Source organism: Entelurus aequoreus, linkage group LG18 (genome assembly GCF_033978785.1).
Source record: "Entelurus aequoreus isolate RoL-2023_Sb linkage group LG18, RoL_Eaeq_v1.1, whole genome shotgun sequence".
Taxonomy (NCBI): Eukaryota; Metazoa; Chordata; class Actinopteri; order Syngnathiformes; family Syngnathidae; genus Entelurus; species Entelurus aequoreus.
The window spans coordinates 43,340,945-43,359,264 of record NC_084748.1 but is presented as its reverse complement, the minus strand read 5'-3'; the positions used below and the strand labels follow the sequence as shown (position 1 = coordinate 43,359,264).

The 18,320-nt window shown below is 39.8% G+C and overlaps 1 protein-coding gene across 3 annotated transcripts in view; it reads right to left on the bottom strand.

Annotated features, from left to right (window-relative positions):
- Positions 1–8,768: 8,768 nt before the first annotated feature.
- krt222 (keratin 222) overlaps positions 8,769–18,320 on the bottom strand; it is a 56,046-nt gene continuing 46,494 nt past the window's right edge. For all 3 annotated transcript variants that reach the window (XM_062027194.1, XM_062027196.1, XM_062027195.1), the window contains 3 exons: positions 14,102–14,325; positions 13,922–14,024; positions 8,769–9,721 (listed from right to left, as the gene is read on the bottom strand). In XM_062027194.1, coding sequence (XP_061883178.1) covers positions 9,511–9,721; positions 13,922–14,024; positions 14,102–14,325 — 538 coding nt within the window. In that variant the 3' untranslated portion in view covers positions 8,769–9,510. The remainder of the gene's footprint in view (positions 9,722–13,921; positions 14,025–14,101; positions 14,326–18,320) is intronic.

The following is an 18,320-nucleotide window of genomic DNA, read 5'->3' as shown; positions in this document are numbered from 1 at the left end:
TATATATATATATATATATATATATATATATATATATATATATATATATATATATATATATATATATATATATATATATATACTGTATATACATATACATATATATATACATATACATATATATATATACATATATACACGTACATATATATATATATATATATATATATATATATATATATATATATATATATATATATATATATATATATATATATATATATATATATATATATATATATATATATTATATATATATATATGTATATATATATATATACACAAATATACATATACACACATATATTTACACAAACACACACACACTCACACACACACACACACACACATATATATATACACATGTATATATACATATATACACGTACATATATATACACATATACACTACCGTTCAAAAGTTTGGGGTCACATTGAAATGTCCTTATTTTTGAAGGAAAAGCACTGTACTTTTCAATGAAGATAACTTTAAACTAGTCTTAACTTTAAAGAAACACACTCTATACATTGCTAATGTGGTAAATGACTATTCTAGCTGCAAATGTCTGGTTTTTGGTGCAATATCTACATAGGTGTATAGAGGCCCATTTCCAGCAACTATCACTCCAGTGTTCTAATGGTACAATGTGTTTGCTCATTGGCTCAGAAGGCTAATTGATGATTACAAAACCCTTGTGCAATCATGTTCACACATCTGAAAACAGTTTAGCTTGTTACAGAAGCTACAAAACTGACCTTCCTTTGAGCAGATTGAGTTTCTGGAGCATCACATTTGTGGGGTCAATTAAACGCTCAAAATGGCCAGAAAAAGAGAACTTTCATCTGAAACTATTCTTGTTCTTAGAAATGAAGGCTATTCCACAAAATTGTTTGGGTGACCCCAATTTTTTGAACGGTAGTGTATATATACATATATACATATACACACACATATACTTACACACACATTTATTTACACAAACACACACACACACACACACACACACGTATATTATATTATATATATATATATATATATATATATATATATATATATATATATATATATATATATATATATATATATATATATATATATATATATATATATATATATATATATATATATGAAGAATAAACATGTTGAGCTTATCAGCTTGTACTCACTGTAAACACTAACCAAAGGAGGAAGCCGATATTTGGGTTAGGCAGGAAAAAAACAAGACAATCAGTATATTCTCTTTAATTGAAACCACATACTGTATTGCAAGATGAAAACAAAACACTTCATTTGTAAGTTACTGAAGAGTATGTGCAGAGCTGACTCAAGCAAAACTGCATAAATAATGCATTCAAATATTCCATCCTTTTGTTAATGTGCTTGTGCCGTGGTCACTAAGCAGTATTTATATTTCAGTAGGTTTGGTGTACATAATATAATATATTAGGAGCAATGGAAGCATAAAATATGTTAATAAATGTGTACAGCACACAACTATTTACAAATGCTGCCATCCTGTGGTGGAAACAGTAATTGCATAAAAACACAACAATGTCCATCCATCCATCCATACATTCTCTACCGCTTGTGCTGGAGCCTATCCCAGCTGCACTCGGGCGGAAGGCGGGGTACACCCTGGACAAGTTGCCACCTCATGGCAACACAGATAGACAGACTACTTTCACACATCCATACATTTTTGAGCTTATACCCCAGCAAAGTTCCAACGAAAGGGGGACTACACCCTGAACTGGTCTTCAGTCAATCCCAGGACACGCTACAGTCAACCAGTACAGTAGACCATGTCCAGACTGTGTCCATCAAAGGAAAACATTGTCAAAAGGCTGAAAAAAAGACACATTTAAAACCTTAATTTCAGCTTTGTGTTACAGGTGACAGAGTGTATTATTGTTAGTTATTAGCACTTTAGCTGCAAATAGCCCCTTTGGACACCCCTGCATGAAACCCCCAGTTACCAGTTACACCAACGTTTTCAACCTTTTTTGAGCCAAGGCACATTTTTTTCATCGAAAAAATGCAGAGGCACACCACCAGCAGAAAGCATTAAAAAATGAAACTCAGAAGCCGATGTTGACAGTAAAAAGTTGTTCTCGCAAGTGTTGGATATGAATTCAAACCATAACCAAGCATGCATCAATATAGCTCTTGTCTCAAAGTAGGTGTACTGTCACCACCTGTCACATCACCCCCTGACTTATTTGGACTTTTTTTTGCTGTTTTTACTGTGTGTAGTGTTGTAGTTCTTGTCTTGCGCTCCTATTTTGGCTTTTCGTGTTTTCTTGGTATTTTCCTGTAGCGGTTTCACGTCTTCCTGGAGCGCCATTCCCCGCATCTGCGTAGTTTTAGCAATCGAGGCTATTTACGTTGCCGCTATCCTTCTTTGCGGGGACATTGCGGATGTACTTTGTGGACGCTGTCTGCTCCACAGTAAGTCTTTGCTGTCGTCCAGCGTTCTGTGTTTGTTTACTTTGCAACCAGTTCGGTTTTAGTTTCGATTTGCATAGCCTTTTCTTAACGGCACTTGCCTTTTGTTTATTTTTGGTTTAAGCGTTAGGTACCTTTTTACCTGCACGCTGTCATCTGCATATGGTGATCACGACAAACCATGTTCCCGACATCCACAAAGCAATTAGCTACTTGCTGCCTCCTGCTGATATGGAAGAGTATTACACGGTTACTCTGCCGAGCTCTAGACAGCACAGACACTCAACAATTACTGGTTTGCAAAAAAGATTTGAAACACTGAATTCCAAAACACCAAACTGATTGTTGTTGAGGTGGGCGTCTTAACGTTCCACTATACCATTATCTCGGTAAACACTGTAATGTTTTCAAAGTGATCATGAGCCGAAGGATGTAACTTCCAGATGTAGCAATAAGCAATGCATTGTAAAAGCACATGCACACCTTATCTTAAGTGCTGTGTGTTTTAGCTGAGCAAACACCGAGGCCCTCTATGACAATAATTGCACAAGGAAGGGATGTTAATTTCTAGATGAACAATGGAAAAAGCAGAGACTCTCCCAGAATTGATGACAACGAAAGGATGATCGCAATATTAATGCAACAACATTTTAAAACACAGGTCAACCAAAATGTACATTTTAAATAATAGTTCTTTCCAAATGAGGAAGCCATACAATTTTAACAAATGTGAGATGAGTGATAGGAGGTGGACATCAGCACTAACAAGAAAGTCAGGACATGAATGTGTGAAGCTATATTGCCAAAAGTATTTGGCCACCCATCCAAATGATCAGAATCAGTGTGTTTGGGGGCGTGGTTAAGAGGGGAGGAGTATATTTACAGCTAGAATTCACCAACTTGAGTATTTCATATATATATATATATATATATATATATATATATATATATATATATATATATATATATATATATATATATATATATATATATATATATATATATATATATATGAAATACTTGACTTTCAGTGAATTCTAGCTATATATATATATATATATATATATATATATATATATATATATATATATATATATATATATATATATACAGTATATATATATATATATTTTTTTTTTTAATTTTTATTATACATATAAATAAAATAAATACTTGAATTTCTGTGTTCCGGAGGCTATCCAGTAGATGGCAGTATTGTCCTGTTTAAGAGTGTCACAACATTGCTGTTTACGGCAGACAAACTGCTTTACGGTAGACGAAAACGTGACAGCTGTTGTTGTGTGTTGTTACCGTGCTGGGAGGACGTTAATGAAACTGCCTAACAATAAACCCACATAAGAAACCAAGAACTCGCCCTCGATCATTCTACAGTTATAACGTGATTGGGCAGGCACGCTGTTTATATTGTGGGAAAGCGGACGTGAAAACAGGCTGTCCCCACTCAGGTCCGCATTGAGCCGGAGGGGGCGTAGCCTCCAGCTCCGGCTGAATTCCGGGAGTTTGTCGGGAGAAAATTTCTTCCGGGAGGTTATCGGGAGAGGCGCTGAATTCCGGGAGTCTCCCGGTAAAACCGGGAGGGTTGGCAAGTATGCCTATGGGTTAAGAATGGGATGGCACTTCAAGTTCATATGTGAGTCAAGGCAGGTGGCCAAATACTTTGGGCAATATAGTGTATGAATGTACCTCCTCCCTCTTCACACATCGCCATCTTTGCCAACAATAAAATTTTGCCAACAATAAATTTGAGTCAACATTGTGAAATCCTGCAGGCGGTAGCAGTTTCTGGCACCAGCGCAAAGGACGGCAATTGACCGAGTCACTGAATTTAGAACTGCCTGTGACAGTGACGTTGGATAACATTTTTTCTAGCGTCCCACCAGAGCTGTAAGACACACCAACATACAGTACTTAACATGTAATAGAGATATACCTTTTAAGAACAGGAGACAAAGAGTCCACGATTCTCAATAAAAAAAAGTCCTGGAATGACAGTTGATAGGTGACTGTCTCAATAGCAATGAACAGATTGACTCCAAATAATCCACAAAGTCAAAACCCACAGCATGCACGCTCACTCACAGCACAGTCATGCACGTAATGAACGCATAACCAATGCAATTGCTCTTCGGCGAGTTGATGCATGATAGCTACTGTACTGCCATCCATCCTGGTCTACGTGAAGAGCCAACCAGCAAACTTTGGGGTTCTTGAGTCCAACTCATTTAGTAAAATCGTAAAAATTAGATATATACAACGCTTCATCTGGCCAGGATCTTCAGCTCTCACTGGATCGGTTCGCAGCCGAGTGTGAAGCGACTGGGATGAGAATCAGCACCTCCAAGCCCGAGTCCATGGTTCTCGCCCGGGAAAGAGTGGAGTGCCATCTCCGGGTTAGGGAGGAAACCCGGCCCCATGTGGATGAGTTCAAGTACCTCGGAGTCTTGTTCACGAGTGAGGGAAGGGTAGATCGTGAGACCGACGGGCGGCGTCTTCAGTCATGCGGACGCTGTATCGACCCGTTGTGGTGAAGAAGGAGCTGAGCCGGAAGGCAAAGCTCTCAATTTACCGGTCGATCTACGTTCCCATCCTCACCTATGGTCATGAGCTTTGTGTTATGACCGAAAGGACAAGATCACGGGTACAATCGGCCGAAATGAGTTTCCTCCGCCGGGTGGCAGGGCTCTCCCTTAGAGATAGGGTGAGAAGCTCTGCCATCTGGGAGGAGCTCAAAGTAAAGCCGCTGATCCTCCACATCGAGAGGAGCTAGATGAGGTGGTTCGGGCATCTGGTCAGGATGCCACCCGAACGCCTCCCTAGGGAGGTGTTTAGGGCACGTCCGACCGGTAGGAGGCCACGGGGAAGACCCAAGACAGGTTGTGAAGACTGGCTGACTTGGGAACGCCTCGGGATCCCCCAGGAGGACCTGGACAAAGTGGCTGGGGAGAGGGAAGTCTGGACTTCTCTGCTTAGACTGCTGCCCCTGCCACCCGACCTCGGATAAGCGGAAGATGATGGATGGATGATGGGCAACAGTGTTGCCAGGAGGAAAAATGCCAAATGATCAAACCAGAAGCCTAAAATTGGCGTATTTTGAGAACAATTTACATCATGGGTCACCAACGTGGTGCCCGCGGGCACCAGGTAGCCCGTAAGGACCAGATGAGTAGCCCGCTGGCCTGTTCTAAAAATAGCTCAAATAGCAGCACTTACCAGTGAGCTGCCTCTATTTTTTAAATTTTATTTATTTACTAGCAAGCTGGTCTCGCTTTGCCCGACATTTTTAATTCTAAGAGAGACAAAACTCAAATAGAATTTGAAAATCCAAGAAAATATTTTAAAGACTTGGTCTTCACTTGTTTAAATAAATTCATGAATTTGTTTTACTTTGCTTCTTATAACTTTCAGAAAGACAATTTTAGAGAAAAAATCCAACCTTAAAAATGATTTTAGGATTTTTAAACACATATACCTTTTTACCTTTTAAATTCCTTCCTCTTCTTTCCTGACAATTTAAATCAATGTTCAAGTAAATTTATTGTTTTTATTGTAAAGAATAATAAATACATTTTAATTTAATTCTTCATTTTAGCTTCTGTTTTTTCGATGAAGAATATTTGTGAAATATTTCTTCAAACTTATTATGATTAAAATTCAAAACAATTATTCTGGCAAATCTAGAAAATCTGTAGAATCAAATTTAAATCTTATTTCAAAGTCTTATGAATTTCTTTTAAAATTTTTGTTCTGGAAAATCTAGAAGAAATAATGATTTGTCTTTGTTAGAAATATAGCTTGGTCCAATTTGTTATATATTCTAACAAAGTGTAGATTGGATTTTAACCTATTTAAAACATGTCATCAAAATTCTAAAATTAATCTTAATCAGGAAAAATTACTAATGATGTTGCATTCATTTTTATTTTATTTTTTTCAAAAAGATTCGAATTAGCTAGTTTTTCTCTTCTTTTTTTCGGTTGAATTTTGAATTTTAAAGAGTCGAAATTGAAGATAAACTATGTTTCAAAATTTAATTGTCATTTTTTTCGTGTTTTCTCCTCTTTTAAACCGTTCAATTAAGTGTAAATATCATTAATTATTAATAATAACATAGAGTTAAAGGTAAATTGAGCATATTGGCTATTTCTGGCAATTTATTTAAGTGTGTATCAAACTGGTAGCCCTTCGCATTAATCAGTACCCAAGAAGTAGCTCTTGGTTTCAAAAAGGTTGGTGACCCCTGATTTACATGCACACCCAATTTGAAATTGCTCAGGACTAAGTATGTGATACAGTAAAAATACTAGAGAAGCACTCAGAGAGCGCAGACCTCCGCTAGGCCCCACCTCCTGACTTGATACGATGATCCAGATCAGCCCCAAAATGTAATCACTTGTTCCTTATCCCATTTCTGAACAAATCCGCCCATAACGTCTTCTATAGCGGACACCAGTGAGCCATCCACTGTCCTTGTCTGTGACCGTGGGGCCACAAGCAAACACAGAAACAAACACTTGTAGAAATGATCCAGATCAAGCAGAACATATATTTCATCTATGTTTCCTGAAAGTTCCATACCTTTTGGAGTTATGTAGATGACTAACCAAGTAACTTTTTTTTAACTGTGGCGATAGCACTAAGACTGACAGGGAAGTTCGTCTTCCCCTAAAATGACTTATAAATACCTGGTCAAATATGTACTTTTGCGTTGACATTTTATTGACTAAATATTCTCTAGAATGCGTCCAAATGTGTTCAGAATCATGTACTTTGGCAACAGCTGATGCGACTTACTTGGTCGACTTGGTCGGCGTCTCTGGAGGTCTCTGTTTGCGAGCACAATGAGCGAATCAGCAATCTAAAAATATAGACTGCTGCTAGAGCAGTGGTTCCTAACCTGGGTTCGCTCGAACCCTAGGGGTTCGGTGAGTCGGCCTCAGGGGTTCGGCGGAGGTCAAGACACACCCGACTCATCGTGTAGATAAAAACTTCTCCCTATCGGCGTATTATGGATACCCCTAAACAATGTTTCCTCTAATTTTCCATCTGATTTGCAGGTGTGTAATTTGTTGTGGTTCATTTTGTGCACCAGTAAAAAAAACATATAACTTTGTCTTGAATTAAAAAAAAATTAAACTTTTATTTTTCACTAAAGAAGGGTTCGGTGAATGCACATATGAAAATGCTGGGGTTCGGTACCTCCAACAAGGTTAAGAACCACTATGCTAGAGCATTTTTTTAAAACATTATTCCGTTGTTCCAAATTAATATGGAGAATTAAAACATTTTTAAATGTTAAAATTCAAACGTAACGAACTGGTCTCATCATGCCGGCACAGAAGCAAGGCACTACTGCGTAACAATGGCCACACCCCCCCATGTAATGTACCCTATACATATGTAACGACCACAGACGCTTCAATAAACTCCCCTGAAGAGCGGGGAAACCTGCGAAACAGGCCTGTCGGGATGAACGAGCCTCTGTGTTTTTTCCTGACCTAATGTGAATTTTTAAATGATGTAAGTGATCTTTGTTTATTTTCAAAATCTAGCATCTTTTATTTGTTATCAGACACTGTATTTATGATCATAGAGCAGCTAAAAATGAGCCTCCCCGACTTGAAAGACCAGCAGCCGCAAATGCAAACGGACCAGCGAACTAGTCAGCTAACTAGCTAACTAACTAACTGACAGACAAACCAAGGGCAATGACTATATAACCTCCCGAGGGAGGTAACTACCACAGACTGTGTATAATGTATAAACCTGCTCAGTGGCTTTGTGGTCAGAGTGTCCAAACCCCCGGCCGAGTCATACCAAAGACTATAAAAATGGGACCCATTACCTCCCTGCTTGGCACTCAGCATCAAGGGTTGGAATCGGGGGTTAAATCGCCAAATGATTTCCCGAGCGCGGCCACCGCTGCTGCTCACTGCTCCCCTCACCTCCCAGGGGGTGAACAAGGGGATGGGGTCAAATGCAGAGGATAATTTCACCACACCTAGAGTGTGTGTTACTATCGTTGGGATATTAACTTTAATGTAGCTTATAATACAGTTTTAATTGAAAATAAAATAACAGAATAGCGCCACCTGCTGGCTGTAAGAGGCAGTGAGACAATGCACATCAGGGGTAGTGCAGGATGTTTGTTTGCCAATGTATAAATGATCCTACATTGTATAGGATTTGTCTAACTATTGATTGTGCAGAGGGTGAAGTCATGGTACAGAGATGATTATTACTGTACATTGGCCGATGCTAATAGGCAAACATTTGCTCAGTCCCGCCCACGCCCCGGCAAATACTTTTCGCTGGATGGTGATTTTCTTGCTCGTTTCTGCACTCCTTGCTTACAGATTCTGTCATCTTTTCTAATCCAGAATTGTGAGTTGAAATGCATTCAAATGTCTCTTTTTGGAGCACCGTCACTGAGGTGTATTCAGCCGTAAATATTCATCCCAATTAAGCCTTTAAACCCAGGAACACCACACCTACCGTCAAGCATGGTGGTGGTAGTATTATGCTCTGGGCCTGTTTTGCTGCCACTGGAACTGGTGCTTTACTGAGAGTAAATTGTCCAAATTCTTCAGGACAAGCTCAAATCATCAGCCCGGAGGTTGGGTCTCGGGCGCAGTTGGGACAATGACCCCAAACACACGTCAAAAGTGGTAAAGGAATGGCTAAATCAGGCTAGATTTAAGGTTTTAGAACGGCCTTCCCAAAGTAATGACTTAAACGTGCGGACAATGCTGAAGAAACAAGTCCATGTCAGAAAACCAACAAATTTAGCTGGACTGCACCAATTTTGTTAAGAGGAGTGGTCAAAAATTCAACCAGAAGCTGAGGTGTATGAAGCTGTAAATATTAGCCTCCCCCCAAAAAAAGGTATGGCTCATGCTATTCCAACGTGAGTGAAGTTCTGTGGAAAGAAATCACATCCAACCTTCATTTTCAGCGTCAATTGATGTCGCGATTTCGGAATCCGGCCTATGGAAACATCAGACAAGGCAGGAGATGCGGTCGTCAGGCGCCGTACCAATCCGCAGTTAGGGTGTGGTTGCGGCGCTGCGGGATCTTTTCATGATGAGACGCACTTCGACGTCGGGGAGGCTGTCTTGTTTGGTCTGAGCACAGCCCAGGTCTGCCGCTGCCATGTGCAGGTCGAAGCGCAGGGACACGGACTTCCTCCGGAGGTTGGGATTCCCCCTGAAGAAAGAGCTCTCCCACTGCTTGATGACCCTGTCGATGTTTTCCGTCCTGCGTGCACACAGATGTCAATCAAAGTTGATTACGACATATGACTACTACTTCTTTCACACACATGCAGTGTACAGGAGAACGGGGCTTGTTGGTGCACTCCTTACATCTCGCCACCAGAGGGAACTCTCTCTTAAATTGTGGTATACAAATTAGGATCAGAGCTCACCTATACAGAGTATTCTCCAGAGCAGGGGTAGGCCACCCAAATCGTTGAAATAGCCATATTAGACCCAAAATACAAGAAAAAAAACCTGTCTGGATCCGCAAAAAAATAAAATGACTTATTTACAAAAGTTTACATACACTTGTAAAGAACATAATGTCATGGCTGTCTTGAGTTTCCAATCATTTCTACAACTCTTATTTTTTTGTGATAGAGTGATTGGAGCACATACATGAAGTTTGGTTCTTTTATGAATTTATTATGGGTCTACTGAAAATGTGACCAAATCTGCTGGGTCAAAAGTGTACAAACCCCGTTTCCATATGAGTTGGGAAATTGTGTTAGATGTAAATATAAACGGAATACAATGATTTGCAAATCATTTCCAACCCATATTCAGTTGAATATGCTACAAAGACAACATATTTGATGTTCAAACTGATAAACATTTTTTTTTTGTGCAAATAATCATTAACTTTAGAATTTGATGCCAGCAACACGTGACAAAGAAGTTGGGAAAGGTGGCAATAAATACTGATAAAGTTGAGGAATGCTCATCAAACACTTATTTGGAACATCCCACAGGTGAACAGGCAAATTGGGAACAGGTGGGTGCCATGATTGGGTATAAAAGTAGATTCCATGAAATGCTCAGTCATTCACAAACAAGGATGGGGCGAGGGTCACCACTTTGTCAACAAATGCGTGAGCAAATTGTTGAACAGTTTAAGAAAAACCTTTCTCAACCAGCTATTGCAAGGAATTTAGGGATTTCACCATCTACGCTCCGTAATATCATCAAAGGGTTCAGAGAATCTGGAGAAATCACTGCACGTAAGCAGCTAAGCCCGTGACCTTCGATCCCTCAGGCTGTACTGCATCAACAAGCGACATCAGTGTGTAAAGGATATTACCACATGGGCTCAGGAACACTTCAGAAACCCACTGTCAGTAACTACAGTTGGTCGCTACATCTGTAAGTGCAAGTTAAAACTCTCCTATGCAAGGCGAAAACTGTTTATCAACAACACCCAGAAACGCCGTCGGCTTCGCTGTGCCGGAGCTCATCTAAGATGGACTGATACAAAGTGGAGAAGTGTTCTGTGGTCTGACGAGTCCACATTTCAAATTGTTTTTGGTAACTGTGGACGTCGTGTCCTTCGGACCAAAGAGGAAGACAACCATCCGGATTGTTATAGGCGCAAAGTGTAAAAGCCAGCATGTGTGATGGTATGGGGGTGTATTAGTGCCCAAGACATGGGTAACTTACACATCTGTGAAGGCGCCATAAATGCTGAAAGGTACATACAGGTTTTGGAGCAACATATGTTGCCATCCAAGCAACGGTACCATGGACGCCCCTGCTTATTTCAGCAAGACAATGCCAAGCCACGTGTTACATCAACGTGGCTTCATAGTAAAAGAGTGCGGGTACTAGACTGGCCTGCCTGTAGTCCAGACCTGTCTCCCATTGAAAATGTGTGGCGCATTATGAAGCCTAAAATAGCACAACGGAGACCCCCGGACTGTTGAACAACTTAAGCTGTACATCAAGCAAGAATGGGAAAGAATTCCACCTGAGAAGCTTCAAAAATGTGTCTCCTCAGTTCCCAAACGTTTATTGAGTGTTGTTAAAAGGAAAGGCCATGTAACACAGTGGTGAACATGCCCTTTCCCAACTACTTTGGCACGTGTTGCAGCCATGAAATTCTAAGTTAATTATTATTTGCAAAAAAAAAAAAAGTTTATGAGTTTAAAAATCAAATATGTTGTCTTTGTAGTGCATTCAATTGAATATGGGTTGAAAAGGATTTGCAAATCATTGTATTCCGTTTATATTTACATCTAATACAATTTCCCAACTCATATGGAAACGGGGTTTGTACTTACAGCAATGTTAATATTTGCTTACATGTTCCTTGGCAAGTTTCACTGCAATAAGGCGCTTTTGGTAGCCATCCACAAGCTTCTGCTTGAATTTTTGACCACTCCTCTTGACAAAATTGACGCAGTTCAGCTAAATGTGTTGGTTTTCTGACATGGACTTGTTTCTTCAGCATTGTCCACACGTTTAAGTCAGGACTTTGGGAAGGCCATTCTAAAACCTTAATTCTAGCCTGATTTAGCCATTCCTTTACCACTTTTGACGTGAAAAAAAAATTGAGTGGTGTGGCCACAATAATCAGCAATATGTTTGGAGGCGAAAAGGTGAGGCCTTTAATCTCAGGAACACCACTCCTACCGTCAAGCATGGTGGTGGTAGTATTATGCTCTGGGCCTGTTTTGCTGCCTATGGAAGTGGTGCTTTACAGAGAGTAAGGAATTCTTCAGGACAACCTAAAATCATCAGCCCGGAGGTTGGGTCTTGGGCGCAGTTGGGTGTTCCAACAGGACAATGACCCCAAACACACGTCAAAAGTCGTAAAGGAATGGCTAAATCAGGCTAGATTTAAGGTTTTAGAATGGCCTTCCTAAAGTCCTGACTTAAATGTGTGGACAATGCTGAAGAAACAAGTCCATGTCAGAAAACCAACACATTTAGCTGAACTGCACACATTTTGTCAAGAGGAGTGGTCAAAAATTCAAGCAGAAGCTTGTGGATGGCTACCAAAAGTGCCTTATTGCAGTGAAACTTGCCAAATATTAACATTGTTGTATGTATACTTTTGACCCAGCAGATTTGGTCACATTTTCAGTAGACCCATAATAAATTCATAAAAGAACCAAACTTCATGAACGTTTTTTGTGACCAACAAGTATGTGCTCCAATTACTCCATAACAACAACAAAAAAAGAGTTGTAGAAATATATTAGAGCTGCAACAACTAATCGATTAAATCGAATAAAATCGATTTTTAAAATAGTTGCCGATTAATTTAGTCATCGATTAGTTGGATCTATGCTATGCGCATGCGCAGAGTTGTATTTTAAATTTTTTAATTTATTTATTTATTTTTTTAAATTTTTTTTAATGAACCTTTATTTATAAACTGCAACATTTACAAACAGCTGAGAAACAATAATCAAAATAAGTATGGTGCCAGTATGCTGGTTTTTTTCAATAAAATACTGGATAGGATAGAAATGTAGCTTGTCTCTTTTATCCGATTATTAATCGATTAATCAAAGTAATAATCGACAGATTAATCGATTAACGAATTAATCGTTAGTTGCAGCCCTAAAATATATTGGAAATTTAAGACAGCCATGACATTATGTTCTTTACAAGTGTATGTCAACTTTTGACCACAAAGTTTGAGGACTCCTGATCTAATCATAGATCACACTCCTAAGGACCAGTATATTGTGTTTGGCTGTAGAAGTCAGACATGTTAGGAAACACTATGTTCAACTTATACTAGTCATAACAATTATTCAGGATCGATTTGTACATTTTTTATATCAGGGAACATGTGTTTATTAAGCAGCAGAGTTCTCTGCAGACTATTTTCTGAAGTACTGTATGTGCAGGGTAATGACACTCATATGTGCTGGGAACTGACAGCCCTTTAAATCAACTCAGTCCAGGCAACAGGCATACCATAATCATTATGTGTCGTCAAGTCGACAACATGTGTGAGGTCATGCGAGTTGACTGGCAAATGTCTGCACGCAGCTTCCGATGCTCGAGGTATTTACGCAAAACAATTCCACCCATGTCTGATGTGACAACAGTACGTGCCACACCTTGAAGAAGCCACACCTCGTGGGTAGCGAAACATCAAACAGAAGTAATTAAAGGATAGAAAAGTTCCCATGCAAATGGAAGATGACTCACCCTGAAGAATCTTAAGCAGCAGACTATGTGTGTACGCCAAGGAAAGAATTTAACGTGTAGGCGGGAAAGACACTAGGGGTTGGTGAGTTATTACAATTTAGTGAACCTAGTGAAACTTCGAAGTATTAGAGCTTTAGTCTGCGAGGCAAGCAGAAAACCATGTTTTAAATGAAAAAAGCTAGAAGAAGAGTTCTTATTCGTAGAGTGAGCTGTTTGGTATCCCAAGCGCTGACGTCAGGTCGACATCGGTACTTACTCGACAATGCCGTGGCCCTCTGCACTTTCCTGCACGACGTTACCTTGGAGAACCTCCTGAGTTTTCACAGTGGAAATCGCCAATTCCCTGTCTTGCTCCGGCTCTGAGAAAACACATTGAGGGTGAATCATGGCTAGATATGAGTAATATATGTGTTTTCTGTGTGCGTGTATGCCTTACCTGTGAGTATGACAAGGCTTTGTGGCCGTTGGAGGGTTGAACCGTCCTTTGATTTGTGGTATTCTGGTAGAATCGAAGTAGTTTCAGGCAGTGGCTCTGACTTTGGTTCATCTGGGGTGATTGTGGCGTCACTAAAACTTATCTCCAGCCCGTTTTCCTTAGACTCTGTCGAAGATGAGCCCCAGGGCTGTAGACTCATCGGCTGCCTGGTGCGGCCTGTGTACCTGCCAAATGATGTAAGTACGTTTGATTGATTGGTTGAAGCTTTTATTAGTAGATAGCACAGTACAGTACATATTCCGTACAATTGACCACTAAATGGTAACACCCCAATAAGTTTTTCAACTTGTTTAAGTCCACGTTAATCAATTCATGGTACAAGTATGTACTATCAGCATAATACAGTCAACACACAAGTTAATCATCAGAGTATATACATTGAATTATTTACAGTCCGGGGGGTGGGATGTGAAGGGGGTTGTGGGGGTGAAGGGGGGTCTACTGAAAATGTGAGCAAATCTGCTGGGTCAAAAGTATACATACAGCAATGTTAATATTTTCTTACATTTCCCTTGGCAAGTTTCACTGCAATAAGGCGCTTTTGGTAGCCATCCACAAGCTTCTGCTTGAATTTTTGACCACTCCTCTTGACAAAATTGGTGCAGTTCAGCGATTAGTATTATGCTCTGGGCCTGTTTTACTGCCAATGGAACTGGTGCTTTAAATGGGACAGTGAAAAAGGAGGATTACCTCCAAATTCTTCAGGACAACCTAAAATCTTTAGCCCGGAGGTTGGGTCTTGGGCACAGTTGGGTGTTCCAATTTTGCAACCCTACTCCATACTCACCCGACATGGCTCTGTGGGATTTTTGCCACGTTCCCAAGCTCAAAAGGGTTATCTGGTGGATCTATTTTAAGGATGTGGACACATTCAATATGGTCGTGACTATGGAGCTGCCGAGGAACCCTTTCAGAAGTGCATGAAGGCGTGGCAGAGAAGGTTAGGAAAGTAGGTTGGATTCCAGGGGGATTACACGATATATTTTTTGTGACACCAGTTCTAGACGTTTTTTTTTTTGCTGACACATCTCTATGCTACGATATCCAAACAAAACATTGACTTCTTTGTTGAACGATCGTGATCGGGCAAATGAGATTGAAGAGGTTAAGAACTTCTCATTCATTCAAAACATACTCTGCCTATCCGATCCCAAAGACTCGTTCGAATTGAGTTGAAGTCGACAGCAAATTTACAAACCCCGTTTCCATATGAGTTGGGAATTTGTGTTAGATGTAAATATAAACGGAATACAATGATTTGCAAATCCTTTTCAACCCATATTCAGTTGAATATGCTACAAAGACAACATATTTGATGTTCAAACTGATAAAAAAAATTTTTGTGCAAATTATCATTAACTTTAGAATTTGATGCCAGCAACACGTGACAAAGAAGTTGGGAAAGGTGGCAATAAATACTGATAAAGTTGGAACATCCCACAGGTGTGCAGGCTAATTGGGAACAGGTGGGTGCCATGATTGGGTAGAAAAACAGCTTCCCCAAAAAATGCTCAGTCTTTCACAAGAAAGGATGGGGCGAGGTACACCCCTTTGTCCACAACTGCGTGAGTAAATAGTCAAACAGTTTAAGAACAACGTTTCTCAAAGTGCAATTGCAAGAAATTTAGGGATTTCAACATCTACGGTCCATAATATCATCAAAAGGTTCAGAGAATCTGGAGAAATCACTCCACGTAAGCGGCATGGCCGGAAACCAACATTGAATGACCGTGACCTTCGATCCCTCAGATGGCGCTGTATCAAAAATCGACGGATATCCCCACATGGGCTCAGGAACACTTCAGAAAACCACTGTCACTAAATACAGTTGGTCGCTACATCTGTAAGTGCAAGTTAAAACTCTACTATGCAAAGCGAAAGACATTTATCAACAACACCCAGAAACGCCGCCGGCTTCTCTGGGCCCGAGATCATCTAAGATGGACTCATGCAAAGTGGAAAAGTGTTCTGTGGTCTGACGAGTCCACATTTCAAATTGTTTTTGGAAATATTCGACATCGTGTCATCCGGACCAAAGGGGAAGCGAACCATCCAGACTGTTATCGACGCAAAGTTGAAAAGCCAGCATCTGTGATGGTATGGGGGTGCATTAGTGCCCAAGGCATGGGTAACTTACACATCTGTGAAGGCACCATTAATGCTGAAAGGTACATACAGGTTTTGGAACAACATATGCTGCCATCTAAGCGCCGTCTTTTTCATGGACGCCCCTGCTTATTTCAGCAAGACAATGCCAAGCCACATTCAGCACGTGTTACAACAGCGTGGCTTCGTAAAAAAAGAGCGCGGGTACTTTCATGGCCCGCCTGCAGTCCAGACTTGTCTCCCATTGAAAATGTGTGGCGCATTATGAAGCCTAAAATACGACAGCGGAGACCCCGGACTGTTGAACGACTGAAGCTCTACATAAAACAAGAATGGGAAAGAATTCCACTTTCAAAGCTTCAACAATTAGTTTCCTCAGTTCCCAATTGTTTACTGAGTGTTGTTAAAAGGAAAGGCCATGTAACACAGTGGTGAACATGCCCTTTCCCAACTACTTTGGCACGTGTTGCAGCCATGAAATTCTAAGTTAATTATTATTTGCAAAACAAAAATGAAGTTTATGAGTTTGAACATCAAATATGTTGTCTTTGTAGTGCATTCAATTGAATATGGGTTGAAAAGGATTTTCAAATCATTGTATTCCGTTTATAATTACATTTAATACAATTTCCCAACTCATATGGAAACGGGGTTTGTACTTCCCATTGTCATTTTGGCAAGAAATGGATGTTGAAAACCAAACAAAGCAGTTTTTGTTTTATTTCCAAAAGACTGTTGCAAAGGTAAAAACCAAGTCCAAACAAGTCTGTATAGTCAAAAACAAAGGGGTGTGTTCGTGGTCTACCCTTTTAACTTTCCATGCTGGGATCTGTCAGGATTTATGGGTTTGCCCACTCACTAATAGCTGCCAATTCCAGACCACGCAATTCCACCGTATCGAGGCACTCAAGATAAGACTGGAAACAGTCGATTGTCGAGCGCCAGTACTTCCGTTTTAACACCTGCGGTATGAAAACTGGCAATAGAAGAACTGTGATCATCCACTTTCTTCATTAATTATGCTTGCTATGGCATGTCGGAGGCATTCTGAGATCATCAAACAACCTTGCAAGATTAAACAGGATCTTCACTGAGTCACTTTACTGCAGAAACGCTTGATCGGCACTTGGGTCATGTGCCCATAGAAACGCTTGTGTTTCGTTTTTGTTTTTTTTGGTTAAAAAATTTAAAAAAAGCGTCCCCAAAGTGTCCCATCAATAGTGAGTACTGAGTAGAGATGTCCGATAATGGCTCTTTTGCCGATATCCGATATTTCGACATTGTCCAACTCTTAATTACCGATTCCAATATCAACCAATACCGATATATACAGTCGTGGAATTAACACATTATTATGCCTAATTTTGTTGTGATGCCCCGCTGCATGCATTAAACAATGTAACTTTACCATGAATTGATTAACGTGGACGCCGACTTAAACAAGTTGAAAAACTTATTGGGGTGTTACCATTTAGTGGTCAATTGTACGGAATGTGTACTGTACTGTGCAATCTACTAATACACGTTTCAATCAATCAATCAATCAAAAACAAGGTTTTCCAAAACAAGAGAACAACTTCAACTCCAGTTATGGAAAAAAGTGCCAACATGGTCACAAAGTGCATTCTTTTTTTTTTAACATGCCTCAAAACAGCTTGGAATTTGGGACATGCTCTCCCTGAGATAATCCTGATACCCACTACAACTCTGGGAAATACTATACTTTGACTTTCACAAAGTGCGTTATTTTTTATTTTTTCTAAACAGGCCTCAAAACAACAGCTACAAAAACAATGAAGGCACACAGCTTCAGTCCAGAGTATACTAGACTCTAGTATATTTGCTTTAAAAAGTCATTCATTTTACTTTTTGAAACCGATACTGATAATTTCCGATATTACATTTTAAAGCATTTATCGGCCATCTCTAATAGTGAGTCATATCCGCCTTAAAAGGCGCTGTAAGCAAACAAAGCCCCTGGAACCAGCAGAACCATAGAAGAAGAAACCACGCACGCGCATAAAGTTATATTTTCCACTCACACATAAAAAAA